Genomic DNA, 20,793 nt, shown 5'->3' with positions numbered 1-20,793 from the left:
AGAATCACATTCCTATGAGTTCACACAGTACACAACAAAACACTAGATCTTTGCCTCTGTGTTGTGATTTCCACCTGTTCCTGTCACAACACAACACAATTTTCATCTCTGCCATTGAAGTGCTGAGTTTGCTAAGAAAAAATGTGGAAAACGAAGAGCTACTTGGCAATGAAAACAGATTTTGAAGAGAAAGCTGCAGCACAATTGATTACCTCTGATCTTAGTGACATTGCTGTGGCTGTTAATAACCTCGCTCACCATATCATCATCATTATTGGGGTCTCAGATTTTGGAATCTCCGTCCTCCAAATCATTGCTTCCATTGCTGCTATGTATGTAATACTAGTAATCACTAATCTACCTCTAAATTTCATTCTTTTGTTTAATTTTTAGTTGTAATTTCTCAAGTGACTGATAATTACTTCTTCTGTTCCTTATTATAAGCAAAATTTCACTTTTTAGGTTCATTGGATAACTGATGTATCCGGTCAAAAGTGAAATTTTGTTTATGATAGGGAACATAGGGAGTATTTAAGAAAGTGGAAGTGGAAGTGGAATTCATTGAATGTAATTACATGTGCGGTTGCAGTTACAATTACGATGTGAATATTGCAAAAAATACAATCACAATTTACAGATGTGATGCTGTTGTGATGATCTCAAAATCCATTATAATGCGGTCACAATTGCAGTTGCTGACCGCAATTTAGAACTATGTGTATCACCGTGGTACGACTATCGGACACTCAAACATGACACTGACGCGTAGGCACTAGTAATAGTTTCAGAAAATGGATGTGATTGAATGTAAACACAAATGTGAGAGACCTACGACTGTTGGACATGTCTTCAACCTGAAGTGTCGGTGCTACATTGTGCTCATATCTAATGTTGATAAGCAACTTCTTATATTGTTTTGTCGAACACGCTTTGATCAGGGAATTAGGTCAAAGAGCACAAAGTGAGAGTGATTGTTGTAGTTTTTTATTTTAAAATGCTTAAGGTTAAAGAGCGCAAAATTGTGATTAAATACTACAATCTAGATTACAAGTTTACCCTTGAATTGTACCCGTGAGCCCTGAACTGTGCCACAAAGCTTGTTGTGTTTTAGCTATGCTATGCTCAAGTGTCTGTCTACATATTAGTGATTAGTGAATATGAGCCATAGTCAACACACTTCAATTTGAGTCAAGTTGGAGCAAACTGTTATGCTCAAGAGGGAGTTTTATGTTATTGATGGTAAATTTTTATTTATGCACTGCAGTTATTTGTTGATTTTAGATCGAACAAACTGGAAGACCAACATTTTCACATCACTACTCATTCCGTACATTTTCTTCAGCGCGCCTTCATGGATTTTCGCCATCTTCAGGTGAAGACTGCAGCTTTTCATGCATTATTGTTATCAACTTCCCACCCTTCATTTTTCTCCAACACCAAATTTTGTGTTTTTTTTTTTTTTTATTTTGGTATCATCTACTTATTTTCCTCGCTTCACAGGGAAGAGATTGGGAAATGGATCGCTCTCATTGCTGTAGTATTACGACTTTTCGCTCCAAGGCACTTCCCTGGTATGATACAATTTCAAAGATAGTAATCTTGCTCTTTTTTATTAGATGCATATTATAATTGTATGTTGTCAACATATTTGCTCTCATTGTTGTTGTATATATATATACACTTCTCAGTTCAAACTGTCCCACATCACCTCACCTCAAAGTTATATAGATAGATGTCACATGTCAGCTTGTCACCGAAGGTGTAGCTCAATGGCATAGGTTGGAACGCTGAAAGAGTATTACAGATTAGGTCTAGGGTTCTATCCCTGCTAACAATATCCCCCTCGCCCCAACAAACTAACCACTAGCATTTGCATATAAAAAAAGATAGATATCAGCTTATATTATGATATAGATACCTTAACTTAAAACTAAGTACTATAAGAACAGGTTGAGCTTAGCTCAACTAGTATCTGTGTTGTTCTGTACAAGGGAGGTTACTTATGGTTAAATTATGATTGTTGGAGGATGAGGATACATGTCTCGTGTTCCCCTAGTCTATTAAGAACAACCTAGAACTTGAAAAATGGGAAAAATAAAGAGTGCTACGAAACATTTTCCACGAAATTCTAATCTTTTGTCACGGTTATCACAGATTGGCTAGAATTGCCTGCTGCTTTGATTCTTCTTATTGTTGTTGCCCCCAATCTGTTTGCCAACACCTGTAGAAGCAACGCCGTTGGGGTGGTAGTATGCCTTATCATTGCATGTTATTTGCTGCAAGAACATATTCGGGCATCTGGTGGTTTTAGAGATTCCTTCACAAAAGCTCACGGCATATCAAACACAGTTGGAATAATTCTTCTGTTAGTCTTTCCTATCTGGACATTGGTTGTCTACATTACTACATAGGCATAGACATAGAGTGAAAATTTTGTATTTGATTGATATAAGTGTAACAATTTGGCTTCTTTGACATTCATTTGATCGAAACTGATATCTAGGGACTTATACATGTCCCTATAGTTTGTGTCTGTATAAATGTGAAGTGAAATATTATTTGAAGACTTTTAATTTCATTAATCCTTAAAAAAATGATTAGCGTTGCTGTATTTTCGTATCTTCTTGTGTATTCACAAATTGTATATTGTACTTGGAAATCATAATTTGGTTAACCAAGTTGGAGAAAATACTAACATTTCATAATTTTGAAATATAACTATTAAGTAAATATTCTGGCAAGAATTACATTCGGAGTTGCGGTTTTAACATATGCGGATACTACTATTTTTATAGATTATCATCACTTTAGTTAATACAATCAAATATACAGAAAACCAAACAGATTTTGCATCACATGGTTCATGCCATTGTTCGCTTTGCTTCCTTGTATAGTTCATCAATCTGATCCTGCAAAGCAATGTTATAGCATAAATTTTTATCACAATAGTATAATTTGATACTGAAAATAAATAAAAACACTAAAGGCTTTATATCATAGCATAAATTGTGCAATAGAAAGTTAATAATTATGAAATATTGATCAAAATACATGCCACAATGTACCCAAAAAAAAAAAATACATGCCACAAACCTTGTAGTATTTCAGTAACTGAGGTCTCTTCAATTTAAATGTTGGAGTTACTAGATCTCTCTCTATGTCAAAAGGAGTAGGATCCAGATAAATAGCTTTCAGCAGCTCAAATCCTTTAAGCTGAGAGAGTTTCATTCATGTCAAACATGTAGCAAACACATTCAGTATAGTATATCATAATATCAGAAATCTATAAAGCACGGACATAAACATGTATACTGGGCACGACACTAACACTGGCACATCAACACCAATAATTTTTTTAGAAAATGACATAATTTAATGTAATCATAAGTGCCAGTTTCGCACACTGACGCGTGTCTGATATCGGGATACACCTACTCCAAGGAGTGTCCGTGCTTCATAGTCAGAAATTAGTAGCATAAGATAAGATAAGAATACATACTTGGAGTTTCTGACCAGTGCTTTTGAGCTCATCCAAAATGTATGTTCTAGCCTTTAGATTTTCACATAAAGATTTAAAATCACCAGTAAAATTGTGCTCTACTGCCCAATCCTCAAGAGCCTTTCTTTCAGGAACCACCACAGCCACTAAGAATGACTCAAAACTGTTTCCATATACCCAAATCTGAATACACAAAGAAATGTTTCTATCTGTTATTATTGTAAATGCAATATAACTCTTGCTTCGCTAGTTTTACAGAATGTTTTTGAATGATGCGGAAGCATACATACCGATGTTATAAGAGGGCATTGCAGATACTTGCTTTCGATATTCTCTACAGCAATGTATTCTCCTTGAGACAATTTAAAGATATTCTTTTTCCTATCAATAATTTTCATGGCTCCATTTGGTTGCCATTCTCCGATATCGCCTACAATGATTTTCAAATCTTATCTAAACATATTGCATTTAGAGACAATGTAGCAACTTGAATAAGCAAAAACAAATAAAGGAAAATGTGAAGAGACTTTAACAAAAGCTCTTAAACTAGGTTTGATATGTGCATCAGTTACTAGGAATGGATCAAATATACCTGTATGAAACCAACCATCAACCATAACCTCTTCAGTAAGATCTTGTCGCTTGTGATAACCAGAAAACAAAGAATTTCCTCTCAGGCAAATTTCTCCACGGGGTTCACTGGAAAGTGCGTCATATCCCATCTCCGGTACAGATTCAAGCCTGGCCTCAATGGTTGTCATGGGAATTCCAACTGTTCCAATCATAGAAAACACATCGCCGATTGCTGTGAAACACCCAGCACAGCTTTCAGTAAGACCTGTCACATAAAAGTTGATAATAGATTAATATGTCGTACACATGCACAAAAACACGTGACCGCTACAATGCAATGATCTCATAAAAAATAGTAACTTGATGACAAATTGGTAGAACTTTTATTGGATAAAACTATTTCTCCTACAATGTTTAGCAGAAGATTCATATACCATATCCTTGTGATAATGTGGATCCACTAACAACTCTCAAACACTCCTCCACATGTATAGGCAAAGGCGCAGCTCCTGATAGCAGGATACGAACGCGTCCACCTAGTGCTTGTTTTGTCTAGCAACAAAACCAATATTTGTTATTTGCGATTAAACCAAACCTTGCAAAAAGAGCTCACAAAGATAAGACCTTTTCAAACACAAGCCTATCAAACAGAGGTGCTGCTTTATGCTGTGGAAGACCCTTCTCTAGATATTTTAACTTACTGTTGATGTATTTTGGATTAGTTTACACACAAATATATAACAAAAACACTCAAAAGAGTTTTCTGGTAGAACATACTAGTTGTATGCATACTGAAATAATGCACTTTGTAGTGATCCAGCAGATGAAACTTTGCTTTTGATACCTTCATGTGAAAACCATATAGTTAGTGCTAATTGGATTGTATAATTACACATGTATAAGGAAGGTATTTAAATATGGTAGTTTTAACCATCAGAAGAATATATTTGTGTCTTACCGGCACAAATACGGTCAAAAACTCTAGGAACACCACAAAATATAGTTGGTTTCAGTGCATGAACATCTTCCATTAAGAACCTAACATCCTACAAAAGTTAAAGAGAAAATTTATTAGAAACATTAAGAGTTGAAACAAAGGACTCGGAAACTGTGAATCAAAGTCTTACGCCTTGCCAAAATCCTATTGAGGAGCCCTTGAAGATGCAATAGGTCGCCATTATCTGGTCGTACACATGAGCAAGAGGAAGAAAGGAGAAGTAGACATCGTCATCTGCTGCCTAAGAATATTACAATGTTGCATGTTTCTTGTCAGAACTATATAGTTGCACAAATATACAAAACTTAACTGTATTTTTCACTCATTGTATAAATCTTGGATATGAGTTTTGACAAAATTTTCCACAATTAGTTACAGAAAATGAAATGTTTAAATGATCATAAATTACCCATAATGTTCTTACTACTAATTTAATCACATAATTGGTCATTAGATAACACTTCAACCATGAGAATAAGATGAAATGAATGAAGTTTCAATCAAATAAATTGTTATCTTACCACTTTGTCTGTTAACCTAATAATTTGGTCAATAGATAACACTTCAGACATGAAAGCCTCATTTTTAATAATGACACCTTTTGGTTCACCAGTTGTTCCACTTGTGTACATTATTGTGCAAATATCAGTCTTCTTTTTTGGTGGTAGATCCCAATCCAAACTTCCCTGAAGAAAGAAAGAAAAAAGATGATATCTTGTTATTATAAAATAATATCTGAGAATGTTCAATGGACCGCAAATGCAGTCACAATATAAAAGGCTTTGAGGTCTCTGCACCAGCATCAGTCGCATTTTCTCGCAATATAAAGATCTGCAGTGTTACCGTAACTGTAATTAAAAACACGAATTAACATCTTACCAACTGGAGAAACTCTCCCCAGGAGAAGCAGGTTGTGCCAAATTCCTCGGCTTCCTTCTTTTGTGTGGCAGAAATATTTCCAAAGCTCACAATAGCTACAACATCAATTAACACAGATTGATCAGCATTAAATGTAGAAACAAACAAACCTTAATCTGGACTGAGAGTAAATAAGACAACAATGCATGACTTACTTTTGAGATTTGAAGAACACTGATCAAGACATGACAAAATCTGCGGAAACAAATGTTAGATGCTTAGTTCTATCTCAGAAGAAGATTAAACAGTAGAACAATTAAATGTGTAAGACATTTCATCTATCAATAGTGAAAACATTAAGCTCAAAGAAAGAACTAGAACATACTGATGGAATCTTATTTTCCTGTACAAATGCAATTGAAACTTCAGCATGGTTTATGATAAACTCCACCGCATTAGGACCTGTTAGGCATAAACAAATGTTAATTAAAGTCATTAAACTATCCTCTTGTTTTTGTCCAAAGCTTCTTGAGAGGATATTTTTGAAATTATAAAAGAAATCACATTGTCTTGTTTGGATTAACTTATTTGAGGTTATCTACTGGCATAAGTATTTACGAGATTTTTTGTGTCTTTGTGAGAGCTTATGAAAACAACTTATGACATGTTCATAAGTTGTTTTTAGCTTATTTCTATAAACTCTTTAAGATAGCTTATGAAAGCAGTTCATAGCTTATATATGAATACAGTTTGACTTTATTTATCTTTTACTAATAGCTAGCTTATACATAAGCAATTATATGATAAGTGCTTAATTAAGATTTTAATTCAAACAAGGCCGTGAAGGCAGAAAAGACATACCAAGAGTGTCATATAATGGAACATATGTTACTGCAGAGCTATTGCAAGCCTGCAAAATAGCAAAACTGATTCAGGTCAAGTCTTATTACAATAATTAACAAAGACAATGATCCAATTACATACAAAGTACTATACCTCCATTGCAATGATCCATTCAGGACAGTTGGCTCCATATATGCCACAACGATCTCCCTAGTAACATAAAACCATTAGTCAGATAATAAACTTCATATTTTGTGTCCCAAAGAACTGCTGAAAACTCACAGGATTGACACCGCGGCTTTTCATGGCAGATCCCATTTGGATGGAAGCATCATAGACCTCTTTATATGTGAGCCATGAATAAGGTCCCGCCTGAAAATTCAAGCTCATAAAGTTTTCACAATTTAACAAGAAAAAGAAACAATATTTTGGACTCTTGAAACTATATAACAAAGAATGCGTGGAATTAAAATACATTGAAGATGAAGTCGGTACCTTAGAATCGAGTTTTTGACGCCTTCCAAGCATTTGGTTGTCGGGGTTCCTCTTAACAGAATCCCTGCCAAAGGAAACATATAAACTATTATGAAGAAAAGCTCTAAAGCCAAATACTATATATTCATGCATTTCTTCTTCAGCCAGAAGCATAGCAGAAATTTTTAACTTCTTATATTCATCGCAATTCAACCAGACTATAATGTAATTGGGATCAAACCAACTGACGAACTGGTCGATTCCTGGATGAGTCAGTTGATTTGGTCCGGTTTTTAAAACATTTACACAAACTCAATGAAACACTTGAGCTATATGCGCATTAGATGAAAATCAATAACAACTATGTTTAGTATCTCGGTGAATACGCAGAATCACCGTGATTCACCGTGATTTTGCAGAAGCTACAAAGTGTAGCTTTTGAAAAATCACGGTAGATCACCATGATTCTGACATACTCACTGTGATACATAACATACACTAAAACAAATTAGTAGATAGTAACCTGAAGAAATCCACTGGGGACTCTAAACCAGAAGGCAACTCCAAAAGACCATCTTTGGCATAAATGCATCTATAGACAGGTCCTACAGATGGCTTTCCATCAGATGTAGCAGACCTTCCTTCCTCAACCTTAACAGTATAAACTTCTGACATTGTAAAACTGAAATGGAGAATATGAAGGGAATGTGTGTGTTTCAGAACTGTGAATTGCAGGGAATGGTGATGATTGAAGTCACAAGTGTGGTTACAGTTATATCTATGTGACTTGTAATAAAAGTAGTAAAGGGTAGTTGAGTTGAGACAAGAGTAATAAATTGTAAGACTACTTTTGGTGCTGCTTGTCTTAATAAGTTTTTTTCAAAGCTGTTTTAATAAAGTTTTCAGCTGTTTATGTGTCTAATTTTCTTTCTGATTTTGCATGTTTTTCAGAAACTGATCAACTCCCTCTAAGCATTTATAGTAGTTGTAAAAGTTTGGTGAAGCTGCATAGCTACCTTTGCCATTATCCCAATAGACAAAATCTGAAACATGAAAGCAAAATATAAAGTCAATAAACTTTGGTTTTGCTTTATTATTAGGGTTATGTTAACTTGTGCCCTAAGGGCACATGTTAAGCTACCTAAAAATAGAAATATAGCATTTAATGATAGAAAACATTTAATGTTTAGAGAATTGAATACACTACAAGTTCATTAAATTTTTTCCACATTTATCTTCTTAACATGTGCCCTTAAGGGCACAAGTTAACATTCTCCTTATTATTATTATGAAAAAATAGTTTTTTTTTGTCAAGTAGCCTAGTGACTAGAATTTCATTTTTTTTAGAGTGAATAAGTGAGTACCAAAGTTCGAACCATGGTCCGTACATATTACATGCAATGTCCCTACTATCCGAGTTATGTTCACGGGAATAATATTGAATTTTATTTGTTTACAATGTTATTAGTACAAAGTTTTTACTGTTATTTACCTATGACTAATCTTTGTTGAAGAACCTATTCAACAAGGAGAATTCTCAAATCTTAGCATATTATAATAATTTGATATGATATTTTAATAAAATAGCTCTAATTATAGTAAATCTTTTTTCTAAAATCTATAATAAATGGATCAGGATCCTCTCTAGCATTTTCTCTCATGTCCTCATTTCTGTCTTTCACTCATCTCTTTCGAACTTTTCTGCACTATTTTTTTTTTCCTTTGTTGATCAACAACCGTTAGATTAGAAAAAAGGAAAGAGAGTTGGACACAAAGTGTCGGAGATAATCCAATTTCATAATAAATACTCTTTTTCTTCAAAAAATAAATAAATAAATACTCTAAGAAAAATATTAACTCATTATCTATATAAAATTATAAAATAATATCAATTGTCAGAAAATGTAATACTACAATCAACTTTTTTAATCTCCATAATTTTTCCAAAGAGATCCTCTCTGAACTAGTTAGCTTTTTTTTTTTTTTAATTTATAACGAAGTTGAAAATCGAACACATAACTGAAACTCCTCATCATTGGACTAAACTTTTTTTTTAAACGATCATTGAACTAGTGGCTTTGAATTAACTTTATGCATGCTTGATGATCAAATTGGTGAAAGTTAAGCACTTAAGCCACTTGGCTGGCTAATAATACATCCTTAAATCCTGCATAATTCATGCTAATATATTGGTCATTTTAAGGTACTACTACGTAGGTGTCGTCCACACGCATTTATTAAGTTCCTACGTAGTTGCTGCATTAATTTCTTGAGAGAAAATCTTAGCCAATGCCGGCAGAAACAAATAGTTTCAGATAAATGTCACCAAAATTTGATATTGTCAAATTATTTTGTTTAAGGAGTATTTTAGAAAAATGTTAACGTGATTTTTTTTATATAGTTTAGCGGCTAGAAGTTTCACCTTTAAAATGGATAAATGAGTCAGCCAAAAAGAAAAAGAATAAATGGGGTGTCTGAGGTTCGAGCCTCAGCCCCTGCATATAAAATACAACATCTCTATTAACTGAGCTAAACTCACATAAACAAACATTATTAAAAATTCACACATATCTTACAACTATAAAGTTTTTTATTTGAATTTGAAATAAAGATGTTTAACCTAAGCCACTAGGTTTAGTCTAGTGGTGAAGAGTTTAGATATAGTATGATATAGATTTTGGGTTCGATCCCAGCTCTTTGATAAAAAATAAAAAAAAGTTTAACCTAATATTAGTGTCTCGACATTTATCGGTTGAACTAATCATGACAATTTTCTTGCTTTTATTTTTGCATTCTAACACTAAATTTTTCTTTATATACAGTAACATTCCCTACTTGTAACATGCATGATGTATATACCTTTTGTCTCTAACGCATTTTTCACCATCAAAGGTAGAAATAGGTTGGGCCAACTAAGATTTTGCAAGGCTTGAATATGACTTGGGCAAAAAATCTGTAATAGAGACATAAGTAATCTGATTTATTTTTCAATAAATAAACTAACAAATTAATAGACTAATGAGATTAAATTTTATTTTGATATTTAACATTTTCCTTTAACATAATATAATAGATTCGTTAAAAAAATGATATACTAGAGACTCTAACTTATAAAATATTTTTTTAATTTTAGTTTATAATAATACAATTAAAAATGCAAAAATTAATGTAAATTAATAAGTTTAAGTAGGTTGGTTTGCATTGATATAGGTTTAAAAGGTTTTTTATGGCTTATAATTTAGCCTTTTTTAATCAATTAAATAAGCTTCTAGAAAAGTTTTGGTCTTGATCTGGCCTTCATTCATCATGTCTTCTTAATATGTAATTTTTGAAGAGTAAATAATCTCTTGAACAAATTATTAAATTTTATCTTAAAAATTAAATTTCAAATATAATAATACAGTATACATTAAAACAAAATATTCTTTTTACCAACTTAACTATTTAATATTCAACTTTACAAGTTGGTATCGATGGATTGGAAAAAGTGAATGAAAAATAATAAAATTAATATGGAGAAATAAACTAGATAATAATGAAAAAAAAAAAAAAAAAACGATTTGCCAGTTAAGTTTGGGTGGAAAATTGGATGCATGTACAGTTGCAAATTGGTGCAACAAAAACTACTTATAGGTGCATTGATTACGATGCCGTCTTTTACAATAAATTAAATTCAGTAGCTTAAGTGACCATAGTCTACTATATGGTTGAACCAATACTTTAATTAAACATGATTTTTTTTCAAAGAAAAAAATAAAAATCAAGCATGATTACAGCAAGGAAAAATTTGTCAAAACGACTGCTTCAAGCTTTCTTATGGTGAATTGGTGATATATTCTGGATATACTTTTTTTTTAACTCTCTGGTGATGGGGTCTCAATAATTCAGAGTTTGAATGTGAGATAAATAAATTCTTGTCAAAAATTATTTTTATTAGAAATCGAACTCGAGTTCTCCCGAATAATTCGTCCTAGAAAAAATTCATTAACCACTTGAGTCCAGTTCGATGTATATTTTTTTTTATCAAGATGACTATGACTATGTCAAAATTTAGGTAAAACAACATAGACATTTTATGGACAATAAAAAGAGGAAAGAGGTAGATAAAATTAGTGTACATGATTTTCAATTATAAATAAAGTTTAAGTATATTTTAATGTAAATGTTTTTTTTTTTTACATATATATGAGATCTTTTATTTATAAATTTTCATGTAATAATATTTTTTTTTGTTGGTTAACAAAATATAGAAAACTAAATGTAGGAAATTCAAATTTGGAAATATAGGTAAAAAAGACAAAAATTGTGGCCAATTGAAAAGATAGACACATATACCTAACTTCTTGTGCTAGCCTTAATGTTCCATGTAACATTAATTATGTAGTGGGCACAGCAAAATGAATGGTAGAATATCGATATTTTTCTGGTTAGGGGGATAAATCTAGTGGGATAGTAGCTAGTATATATTGATTGAATTTAAATTCTCTGTCTAAAAATCTTACATTCATCGACATTTATTTACATTAATATTTGAATGCCAATAATTTTTGCATCAGAAACGGACTCACTGATCAATAATTAATCATTGTGTGCATACGGTACAGTAATGAATACATGTCAAAACATTGTTAGAAAAATGTTTTAATTCACAGGCCATCGGGGACCAAGTGGTAAGGCCATGATCCGCAGGGGAATGGATCACTCATTCTTCCATTGGGGACAGGTGCACGAACGACAACTCCAAACATCACACATCCGTCGCCTACTTGCCGTTTAGGTGGCACCAGCGAAATCCAGCTAAGGTAAGGAATTCTCAGTCTAGATTCAAATGATCACTTATATTAAGAAATTGAAATCGAAATCACTTATATTAAGAGTAAGAATTATAATATTCCATCAACCTACTTCCAGCACACCGAATACATAGCTCAAACAGAACTGAAAACCGTATTTCAAACAACTCTTGACAACATTATCTCAGCTAATACATAATTAACACGGATGTATTAGAAAGAACTTGTTTAGGAAGATGGGTGAAGAAATAACACCCCCCAAAACACACTATATACCTTTATAACGTCCGCTACTTAAGTAGCAGACGACATTTTTCAGAATTTCTCATTTTTATAACGTCCGCTACTTAAGTAGATGAAGGGTAAAAAGAGAAAGTCGTAGGGCGTGCGAGTAACTGGTAGGGTGGCAAAAGGAGATCTCCTCAAATAAATGTAGGATTTGGGCCTTAAAATTTTAGCTCAAATGTTTTAGGTCTTTTTAGCTCGGCCCAAAAAACTCCATTTAAGAAAATTACTCTTTAGACCCAAAGTTGCTTACAGTCCCTTCAAAAGGCTACAAATACTCCAACTCAATAACACCACCACACACATTACCTTGTAGAATGGAGATTCCTAAAAAATCCAGAAAGTAGAAAATTTAAACCAATCCAACTTGAACTCATAATCGGTGGGAGGCAGTGGCCGCGGGTGGCCAAGCTGTGGATTTGGCCAAATAAAAATTGACTGAATCAGTAAGAGTGGTGAATAATTGAAGACGTTTTGCAGAAAAAAGATCAATAGTTGAAGAGGAGAAATATTGTACACGCAGATTTAGCTTAAGCTCACTCGCCCACGGTGGGAGACCTACCAAGCTCTCCCACCCTCGAAGGCACCAGATTTCAATTACTATAGTTTTATGTGTATACCTTTGCATTAAAGACTAGGTATCAGCAGTGACGGAGCCAGAAATTTTGAATAGAGGGGGCACCATATATTTAAATTTGTAGCATTAAATATATTATACATTTTATTTTGAAGAGTAAAAATATACATCACAAATGTTCTCTACGACTTGCCATCTTTTGAAAAGATTGAATGATTTTCTCATTTTCAACCTCAATAAAAACATCTTTCTCTATATAAGTAACTAAACAATCATTTAACCATGAATCTCCCATGCGATTTCGCAACTCATTCTTGATAATCTTCATAGCAGAGAAAGCTCTTTCAGTTGTTGCAGTTGCCACAGGTAGTATCAAAGATAACTCTAAAAGCAAATATACCAACGGATAAACAATATGTTTTCTTGTCTCCAGTAGCTTTAAACTAAGATCACTAATCCCCTCTAATTCTGAAAATGCATCTTCAGAGCGTACATCTATGAAATAATTTTCAAGCTGAGAATCGAGAGCTAATATTTGAATAGGAGAAAATTATGAAGGATAAAATTGAGCTAAACGAAGCAACTTCTCCTTATCAAATGCAGAAAATGAATCTCTTGTACTTAAACAAGAAACACAAAGAAGCAACTCAGTACCCACTTCTGTAAAACGATTATTAAACTCTTGTAGTCGTCGATCAATCACTTGATAGAACAATTGAATTTGAAAGTAATGTAAATTAGAAACTTTCTCTAAGTTGCGCTTTGACTTTTTATATGCCTGATAGGTATCATCCATATTAAGCATGACAACTTCATGATGGTCACAAAATAATGAAACTTCATTGAGCAAAGAATCTCAACCCTTGTCCCTTATAGTTTGTAACTTTTGTTTGGACACTTTGACTAATTTCATGGCATTAATAATATCTTGATCACTTCTTTGTAATGCTTGAGATAACTCATGAGTAATTGACAAGACTTTTTTCATCAAGTGCAAGATAAAAACAAATTCAAAAGATTGCATATATTTCAACAAAAGCATTGCATCTCCTTTTATCGTTAAGCTTGTTCCATCTTCCTCAATCACATCAAGCACGTCAATCATAGAAGAGAATAAAGAAACTATGATAAGTAACGTACCAAATGTGAGCTCCATCGAGTATGCCCCGCCCTCTTAATTGTAGCTTCTTGATTCAAGCCACGTCCACTAGATATTTCGCCTTCTTTCAATGCTTCATCCACCTTTTCAATTTGACTTTCACGAAGAATATCTCGATGCTTAGCTGATGCTCCAACAACATTAGACAGAGTAGCTACTTGATTAAAAAATGATGCAATTTCAGAATGCTTTTTTGCTAATGCAACAAGAGCAAATTGGAGTTGATGAGCAAAATAATGAATATAGAATGCAGAACAATTCTCTTTCAATATCAAGCTTTTGAGACCATTATATTCACCTCGCATGTTGCTTTCTCCATCATACCCTTGTCCACGTATCCTTGACAAACTCAACTTATGCTTTGCCAATAATGACTCCAAAGCTAATTTCAATGATGAAGCACTAGTATCAGAAACATGAACCATACCAAGAAACCTCTCAATAACTTGCCCTTTTTTATTAACATAACGCAAAACTACAACCATTTGCTCCTTAACTGAGATATCCCGAGATTCATCAATCATAATAGCAAATAAAGAATCTCCTTGATCATCAAGTATTGCTTTAGTGGTTTCACTAGCAGCAACTCTAACAAAATCCTTTTGAATTGGAGGAGATGTTAGCTTAAGATTTCCACGAGTATTCTTCCAAACTTCACGAATAGTTTCGTTGTGGTTAACAAGAAAATCCACAAGTTGAAGAAAATTCCCCTTATTTGTTGATGATGGTGACTCCTTATTACCACGAAAAGCTAAACCTTGGCTAAGTAAAAAGCGAATGCAATCAAGTATGGCAGTTAGGCGAATTCGATATTCCACTTTAACTTGACGGGATTGTTTACACATAGCTCCTTCAATATGTTGCTTTTGTTTCATTAGAGCTTGACAATTTCTCCATGCTTGATTATGAGCGTTATTTAAACCCCCGACATGAACTTGGAACCTATCACTTTTTTTCCAATTTGTAAAACCTTCTGTTATAAAGGCCTCACCACTACCTCTATGTTCTCCAACATGTGATCTCATGAGATAACAACATAAGCAATATGCCGCATCCTCCTTTTGACTATATTCCAACCAACCGCCAAATTTTGTATACCAATCCGGAATAAACTTGCGAGAGGCATCTCCAAATTTTCTTGGTGGAAAATTAATCTCTTTTGGTTGACAAGGGCCCTTTAGGAAATAATATCTTCTAATCTCGTCTCTATCACTTGGATGGTAATCGGAAATTCTAGGTCTCAAGCCAGGATCACTAGGAAGCATTTCCAAATCAAATTCCAAAAACCTTTTTTTCATAGGACACAATTTTTTACTTCTACGTCCATCATCAAGTGCTTGAGGATCAGATGCTTGAGGATCACGTGCTTGAGGACTAGGAGTTAATGATTGCTCTGAACTTGACTTTCTTTTGAAATATTTTTCCATTGCTTATGGCTAGAAATAAAATAAAAATAAAAACAATTAAACCTTTGTTCACAAAACAGGGGATCAGATCACAGTTTAAATATCATTGAAAAATCTCAATCCCAATCCCAAACAAGCACTATCAAACTCTAACAATAAAGTTTCTACTTTCCACCATTAACACAAATTCATGGTCAATAAAAATAAATAATAGATATTCACTCTCATTACAATAATAAACAAAACCAAAAAGTATAAGATTGAAATCATAAAGTTAAAGTTTACAGTAAGAGGGTTTATGTTTACCTCTTAAAACATCAACAATGGAGGAAAACTTGAAGAGAGAGAAGAATAAAGGGAGAAGAAGATTAGAGACAAGAATCATCCATGGCCATGGGAGGGAGACAAGCTTTGAAGAGTGAATGAGTCTAGGTTTTGTATGTTTCCTTCCTTCCTTTCTCTGTGCGTGTGTGGTGTGGGTTTTGTATTGCAAGTTTGTTAAAGTGTTTTTTTGTTTTAATCAATAAGAGTCTTTTAATTGTTTTTTAATTTAAAAAGAGTGTCACGTGTGTACAACTTGAGTGTAGTGGTTGGTTAGAGTGGAATATAAGTTTTCATAGTAGTTTCTTATTGGATGATAAATTTATGTGAGTCTAACTAGTCAAGTGTTCAACACATACATACATACATATTACCATAAAAAAAATTTCTTAAAATTTAGTGCAGGCCTATGCCCACACAAGGTTGTACATGCCTCCGTCCCTGGGTATCAGTATCACTTCTTTGAAAATTGTTAAGCATAAAGATGATTCAAAATAATGTTCCAGCTTTTCTAATGAATTCTAAGTTTATTGGAAGAACACAAATTCGACAATAATGAATTCTAAAACAAAACACTCATCTTCAGCTTCAAAATCAAACATCTTCACTATAACAATTCTGATTGTGATTTCGAATGAAATTCATCACAAATGTTAATAATATCATTAGACAACAGCTCTATCACTGCATAAGAAAATTATAACATTACAAATATTTGCAATTCCGTAACAAGATATGAGATATACAACCTCAAAGTATCACATAATATTATGAAACAAAACCAACTTCAAAACTCACATCATATCATTACAAAGAGTAGATTTAGCGTCATCGTCAACTAAGGGTGGAGGAAGGGTTCATGGCATCAAGTAGAGAGGATGGTAACATGCAGGAGTTCATTGGTATCCGGTTTTTTTGATGATTCGTTAGCCACATTTCACCATCTCAGTATTTTGATTCGTTAGCCACATTTCAACGTCGGAGGATCCGCACTGCACACAGCACAAGCAATGCCACTAGGAAAATAAGTGAGTTATATTCCAAAATATATGTTGAGAATTGAGATGTTCATCAGTCATTTCACCACATCTAAGGCTACTTTAAGTCCTTACCCACCGTTGAATTAATAAGGCTTCAATTCAAGACCCCTCATCTGTTGAATACCATAACCAAATGAGATGCAGTGACCACAGAAGCTAGCCAACCAACCAACACAACATTGCAGATGCTGTTTCAGTATAAGACTGAACCAGCAGCAGTTTACATGTTTCATTCTTCAACTTCTGTAAGGACGAGCACGGAAATAGTAATCAGGTCTGCACACAACAGAAACTCAAAGACTGAAATTCCAGTTTAAGAATTACTTAATTACAATAAATCATGAAAAGTTCCATCTGGCACAAGTCCAAAATTCTCAGTAAGTGATGCTTGCAGGAATTACAATAAATCATGTATTAGTCCCACATCGCGAAGACCCAACCAAAATGAAGTGTTTATATAACTTGCACCAAGAGCATTGGACACGACCTTACTTGAACAGGATCTGTTCTATAGGGTTGTACTACTGTGTCCTTGATTTCTAAGGAGACAGGAACAAAAATCTGGATGATGAACAAAGACTGTGTGATCAGAGCGTGATTAACAGCTTAGATGAACCTCAAGTTTGAGCCATCATCTGGTGCTGTAGATGATCGTTCCAGTTCAGTCTTACCTGTACTGGGTGGTCACACGGTGTTTTTACAGATTCTCAAAACTTTTTTTTTTTCCCCGACACACAACAACTTCAAATTACTACAAAAATTAATTACTCGACAACAATTTTAGGATGCGTTAGTACATTACCTTCTTGACTTGCTGCTAAGATCAACAACAATTTTGATCCACAGGAGAAGACTAGGTGACCAGATGCAATTTTGATCCACAGGAGAAGACTAGGTGACCAGATGCAATTTTGAAGATTGTTTGTGTTCTCAAACCTTCCTTCCTCAACTACTCCTATAGTCTCTAGTTACTTGATCAATGCATAATACCCATTTCCCAACAAAGTTGTGTGGTTACTACAATAAATAAAAATTCTATGGAATTGCTTTGTAAAACTTGTGAGGTAGAGAAAGCTGCCACGTTGAAATGATTAAAAGGGTTTTGTTAACGTGTGCTGTAAGGGCACATGTTAAGATATTCAAAAATAGAAACTCAACATTTAGTGATACAAGAAATTTAATGCTTCAAAAGTTAAAAGACACAAATTAGCATTTAATAATTTCTATTTTTGCTTCCTTAAAATGTGTCCTTAAGATACATGTTAACATTCTCCTATCTTTTATTACTCTCTCCGTTCCAAAATAAATGACCTAATTGACCACCTTCACGTTTGTCGATGCACAATTTTAATCATTAATATCTTAAATTATGTATTATTAAAAATTATATATTTTGAAAATACTTATCGAGACAAATCAAACAATATCTCATATCCTAATATTTGCATATACATATTAGTAGAAAAATACACTCAAATGAAATCGTATGAATAGTAGACAAAGTAAAAAATATGTCATTTATTTTGGGACAGATAAAATAATTTGTTCAAATGATTCATTTTTATTATATAAGTTTTTTTTACATGATTCTATTATCAATTGTCCATTTAATTTTACCTTAACTAATTAAAATTGTGATGCACTTATCTGCTAAATTGATGTTACTATTTTTTCTTTTGTTTGGATTAAAAGATATTAAAAATTGCATGTCTAATATTTTGATTTAAAGATATTAAAAAGATATTTTTGTTTGAATTATTCAATATAAATCTAAAAAAATAACTTTTACTTATATTTAGAATCAGATGGAGTATATCATAGAGATAAACAAAGTGTTTTCGTTCTATGAGTGAGTGATTACTCACTTACTCCCACAAGTCACGTTTATATTGGTGAAACATTTGGACTTCTATTGATGCTTAATTGAGTTTATGAGTTCATTCCTCCAAATGTGATTTTCCTGAGCTTGGTATTATTGTGGGTATCGCAAATCTACTTTCTCTAACTTTTATAGAAACTCAAGTGTCGAGTTTGAGCAGAGACAAACAAATGAGGTTGTTCATATACCATGGCGGGCACATTTTATGCTCAGATTTTGGTAGATGTACCAAATTGTGTTAAACACATTCTAGTTAATGAAATGTTATAAGTACATTTCTGTCAAATATTTTTTAAACTTTTTCAATTTTTTTTATAATGTATTAAACATAGTTGGTGGAACATGTAATGAGAGTAACAAGAAGCTCCATATGATAACTTTTAAAATTAACTCAAATACATGAATTTACTGCTGCTAATTACCACAATATTTAGAATTTCAGCTCCAAAATCTTACTAATCATGAAAACTTTCATCTGGCCCAAATCCAAAATTCTCAGTCAGTTATGCTTGAAGGAACTACAATTCAATATTCAAGCAAAAAAGTTGTTAAATAAATCATGTATTAGTCCCACATTGCTAAAACCCAACCAAAATGAAGTGTTTATATAACTCACAAAAAGATCGATAGACATGACCTTACTTGAACAGGATCTGTTCTATAGAATCGTACTACTGTGTCCTTTATTTTTAATGAGACCAGAACATAAATCCTGAATCGTACTCTGATAGTGTGAATAATGCCTTAGATGATTCTCAAGTTTGTGACATCATCTTTTGCTGTAGAGGGTCGTTCCAGTTTTCTTACAGATTCAAAACTCCCCTTTTTTTTTTTCCTTAAACAAATACTCTAAAATGGAAATCCTTACGATACAAATAAAAACCCTTAGATATTAAGAATACATTATAAGGGATTAGCGCACCAATCAGAATACAAGAAAGTGCTAAATCTCGCCGAACGACCTGTGAACCAAAATCAAGAAATGAGCTTAATTTGATCTACTAACAAAGCCAAATCTGCTATAACACCCCTAAAAACAATGTTGTATTGGATATTTTATAGAATAATTTATTTTAAAGTAGTTTTAATATTATATAATTATTATCATTATTATTAATAAGTTCTTAACGTTTTTCTTAGTCAATAAACATGTATTTTTCAGTTATTAATAAGTTGTTAATACCCACTTACTCATAGTTAATAGCTATATGATGGTTATAATGAAGAAAAACTTTTCTCTCATGAATATATATTTGGACGTGGTTTAAGAAAGACATAGAGCATATACATTCTTCAATAGGCACACATGGTATAGAAAAACCATAAGCCAATTTTACTCTTTCTTTTACAATTGAGGTGGTATCTTCCTGGATTACATCACCGGTATATATTAATTTTTGCCAGTTCTGTTACCTCAGTGAGAATACCTCATTGAGAAGGACTTGTTGAATTCTGAGGGATTTGCGCTTCTGAGATGGATAAATCCTTAAGGACAGTGCGATCAGCACGCCTCAGATATTACTTCATGCTTCTCTATTTTGTAGGTCATTCATGGTTTTAAAAGTTCATAGTTGCTTATGTGGCGGCGGTTGACGAAATCAATAAAGATAAGTTTCTATGATTTATATTCTTATTTTTATGTTATTCATTATTTGATTACTTAAATAAATATGTGGTTTATTATTGTGAATAGGTCCGATATTTACAATATGTTGTTTCTTAACTTTCAAGTACACCACCACGTTATTGCGAGCCAAATCAAGTGTTTAACTTTTAATCCCCTTTTAAATTTCACAATATCTCAAAAAAATTAAAGTGCTTCCACCCCACATCATAATTTTTAAAATTGTAATGCACTTATCTACTAAAAAAATTGAAGTTACTTCGATATTTTTTATTGAATTAAAATATATTAAAAACTGCATGTCAAATTTGATTTTGGGAAAAAACCCTCTTTTTTTCCCTTGCACACAAAACAACTTAAAATTGCTACAAACCTCAAGTGCGAAAAATTCATGCAAAAGAAATCACTTGTTTATTTCTCCGATTGGATGAAGATTTCCCTGACACCATAACTTGCCTCCTTTCA

At 33.0% G+C, this 20,793-nt stretch overlaps 3 protein-coding genes, 1 non-coding gene and 1 pseudogene across 4 annotated transcripts; 2 read left to right on the top strand and 3 right to left on the bottom strand.

Annotated features, from left to right (window-relative positions):
- Positions 1-8: 8 nt before the first annotated feature.
- On the top strand, positions 9-2,578 carry LOC123921634 (cold-regulated 413 plasma membrane protein 1-like). The gene is made up of 4 exons (XM_045974263.1): positions 9-332; positions 1,265-1,372; positions 1,501-1,571; positions 2,155-2,578. Exons 1-4 carry the CDS (start codon positions 142-144, stop codon positions 2,409-2,411), a joined length of 627 nt encoding a protein of 208 aa, XP_045830219.1. The 5' UTR covers positions 9-141; the 3' UTR covers positions 2,412-2,578.
- Positions 2,579-2,679: 101 nt separating this feature from the next.
- On the bottom strand, positions 2,680-8,194 carry LOC123921625 (probable CoA ligase CCL6). The gene is made up of 19 exons (XM_045974254.1): positions 7,768-8,194; positions 7,266-7,329; positions 7,053-7,142; positions 6,924-6,980; positions 6,789-6,837; positions 6,313-6,389; positions 6,143-6,182; positions 5,949-6,043; positions 5,591-5,755; positions 5,200-5,310; positions 5,031-5,118; positions 4,850-4,916; positions 4,697-4,772; positions 4,507-4,624; positions 4,092-4,337; positions 3,790-3,929; positions 3,500-3,682; positions 3,094-3,213; positions 2,680-2,909 (listed from the first exon to the last, which is right to left on the bottom strand). Exons 1-19 carry the CDS (start codon positions 7,917-7,919, stop codon positions 2,862-2,864), a joined length of 1,986 nt encoding a protein of 661 aa, XP_045830210.1. The 5' UTR covers positions 7,920-8,194; the 3' UTR covers positions 2,680-2,861.
- Positions 8,195-13,068: 4,874 nt separating this feature from the next.
- On the bottom strand, positions 13,069-13,704 carry LOC123892753 (annotated as a pseudogene).
- A 140-nt stretch (positions 13,705-13,844) lies between these two features.
- Positions 13,845-17,691, bottom strand: LOC123902977 (zinc finger MYM-type protein 1-like). Its single transcript, XM_045952824.1, has 3 exons — positions 17,628-17,691; positions 15,771-17,101; positions 13,845-15,494 (listed from the first exon to the last, which is right to left on the bottom strand). Exon 3 carries the CDS (start codon positions 15,483-15,485, stop codon positions 14,022-14,024), a length of 1,464 nt encoding a protein of 487 aa, XP_045808780.1. The 5' UTR covers positions 15,486-15,494; positions 15,771-17,101; positions 17,628-17,691; the 3' UTR covers positions 13,845-14,021.
- Positions 17,308-17,531, top strand: LOC123903463. Its single transcript, XR_006808034.1, has one exon. It is a non-coding gene; the product is annotated as a small nucleolar RNA U3 (small nucleolar RNA).
- Positions 17,692-20,793: the final 3,102 nt, after the last annotated feature.

Source organism: Trifolium pratense, linkage group LG1, assembly GCF_020283565.1.
Source record: "Trifolium pratense cultivar HEN17-A07 linkage group LG1, ARS_RC_1.1, whole genome shotgun sequence".
In the NCBI taxonomy this organism is placed as follows: domain Eukaryota; kingdom Viridiplantae; phylum Streptophyta; class Magnoliopsida; order Fabales; family Fabaceae; genus Trifolium; species Trifolium pratense.
Note: the sequence above shows the minus strand (reverse complement) of the source record. Positions and strands in the feature narration are given on the sequence as shown.

Excerpts from the sequence above, each read along its gene's own strand:
- LOC123921625 (XM_045974254.1), bottom strand. The coding sequence starts at position 7,919 with ATGTCAGAAGTTTATACTGTTAAGGTTGAGGAAGGAAGGTCTGCTACA. Across the intron at positions 5,119-5,199 it reads CAATAGGATTTTGGCAAGGC|GATGTTAGGTTCTTAATGGA; the intron begins GTAAGACTTTGA and ends TAACTTTTGTAG. Across the intron at positions 3,214-3,499 it reads GCACTGGTCAGAAACTCCAA|CTTAAAGGATTTGAGCTGCT; the intron begins GTATGTATTCTT and ends AAACTCTCTCAG.
- LOC123902977 (XM_045952824.1), bottom strand. The coding sequence starts at position 15,485 with ATGGAAAAATATTTCAAAAGAAAGTCAAGTTCAGAGCAATCATTAACT.
- LOC123921634 (XM_045974263.1), top strand. The coding sequence starts at position 142 with ATGTGGAAAACGAAGAGCTACTTGGCAATGAAAACAGATTTTGAAGAG. Across the intron at positions 333-1,264 it reads ATTGCTTCCATTGCTGCTAT|TTATTTGTTGATTTTAGATC; the intron begins GTATGTAATACT and ends TATGCACTGCAG. Across the intron at positions 1,373-1,500 it reads TGGATTTTCGCCATCTTCAG|GGAAGAGATTGGGAAATGGA; the intron begins GTGAAGACTGCA and ends CTCGCTTCACAG.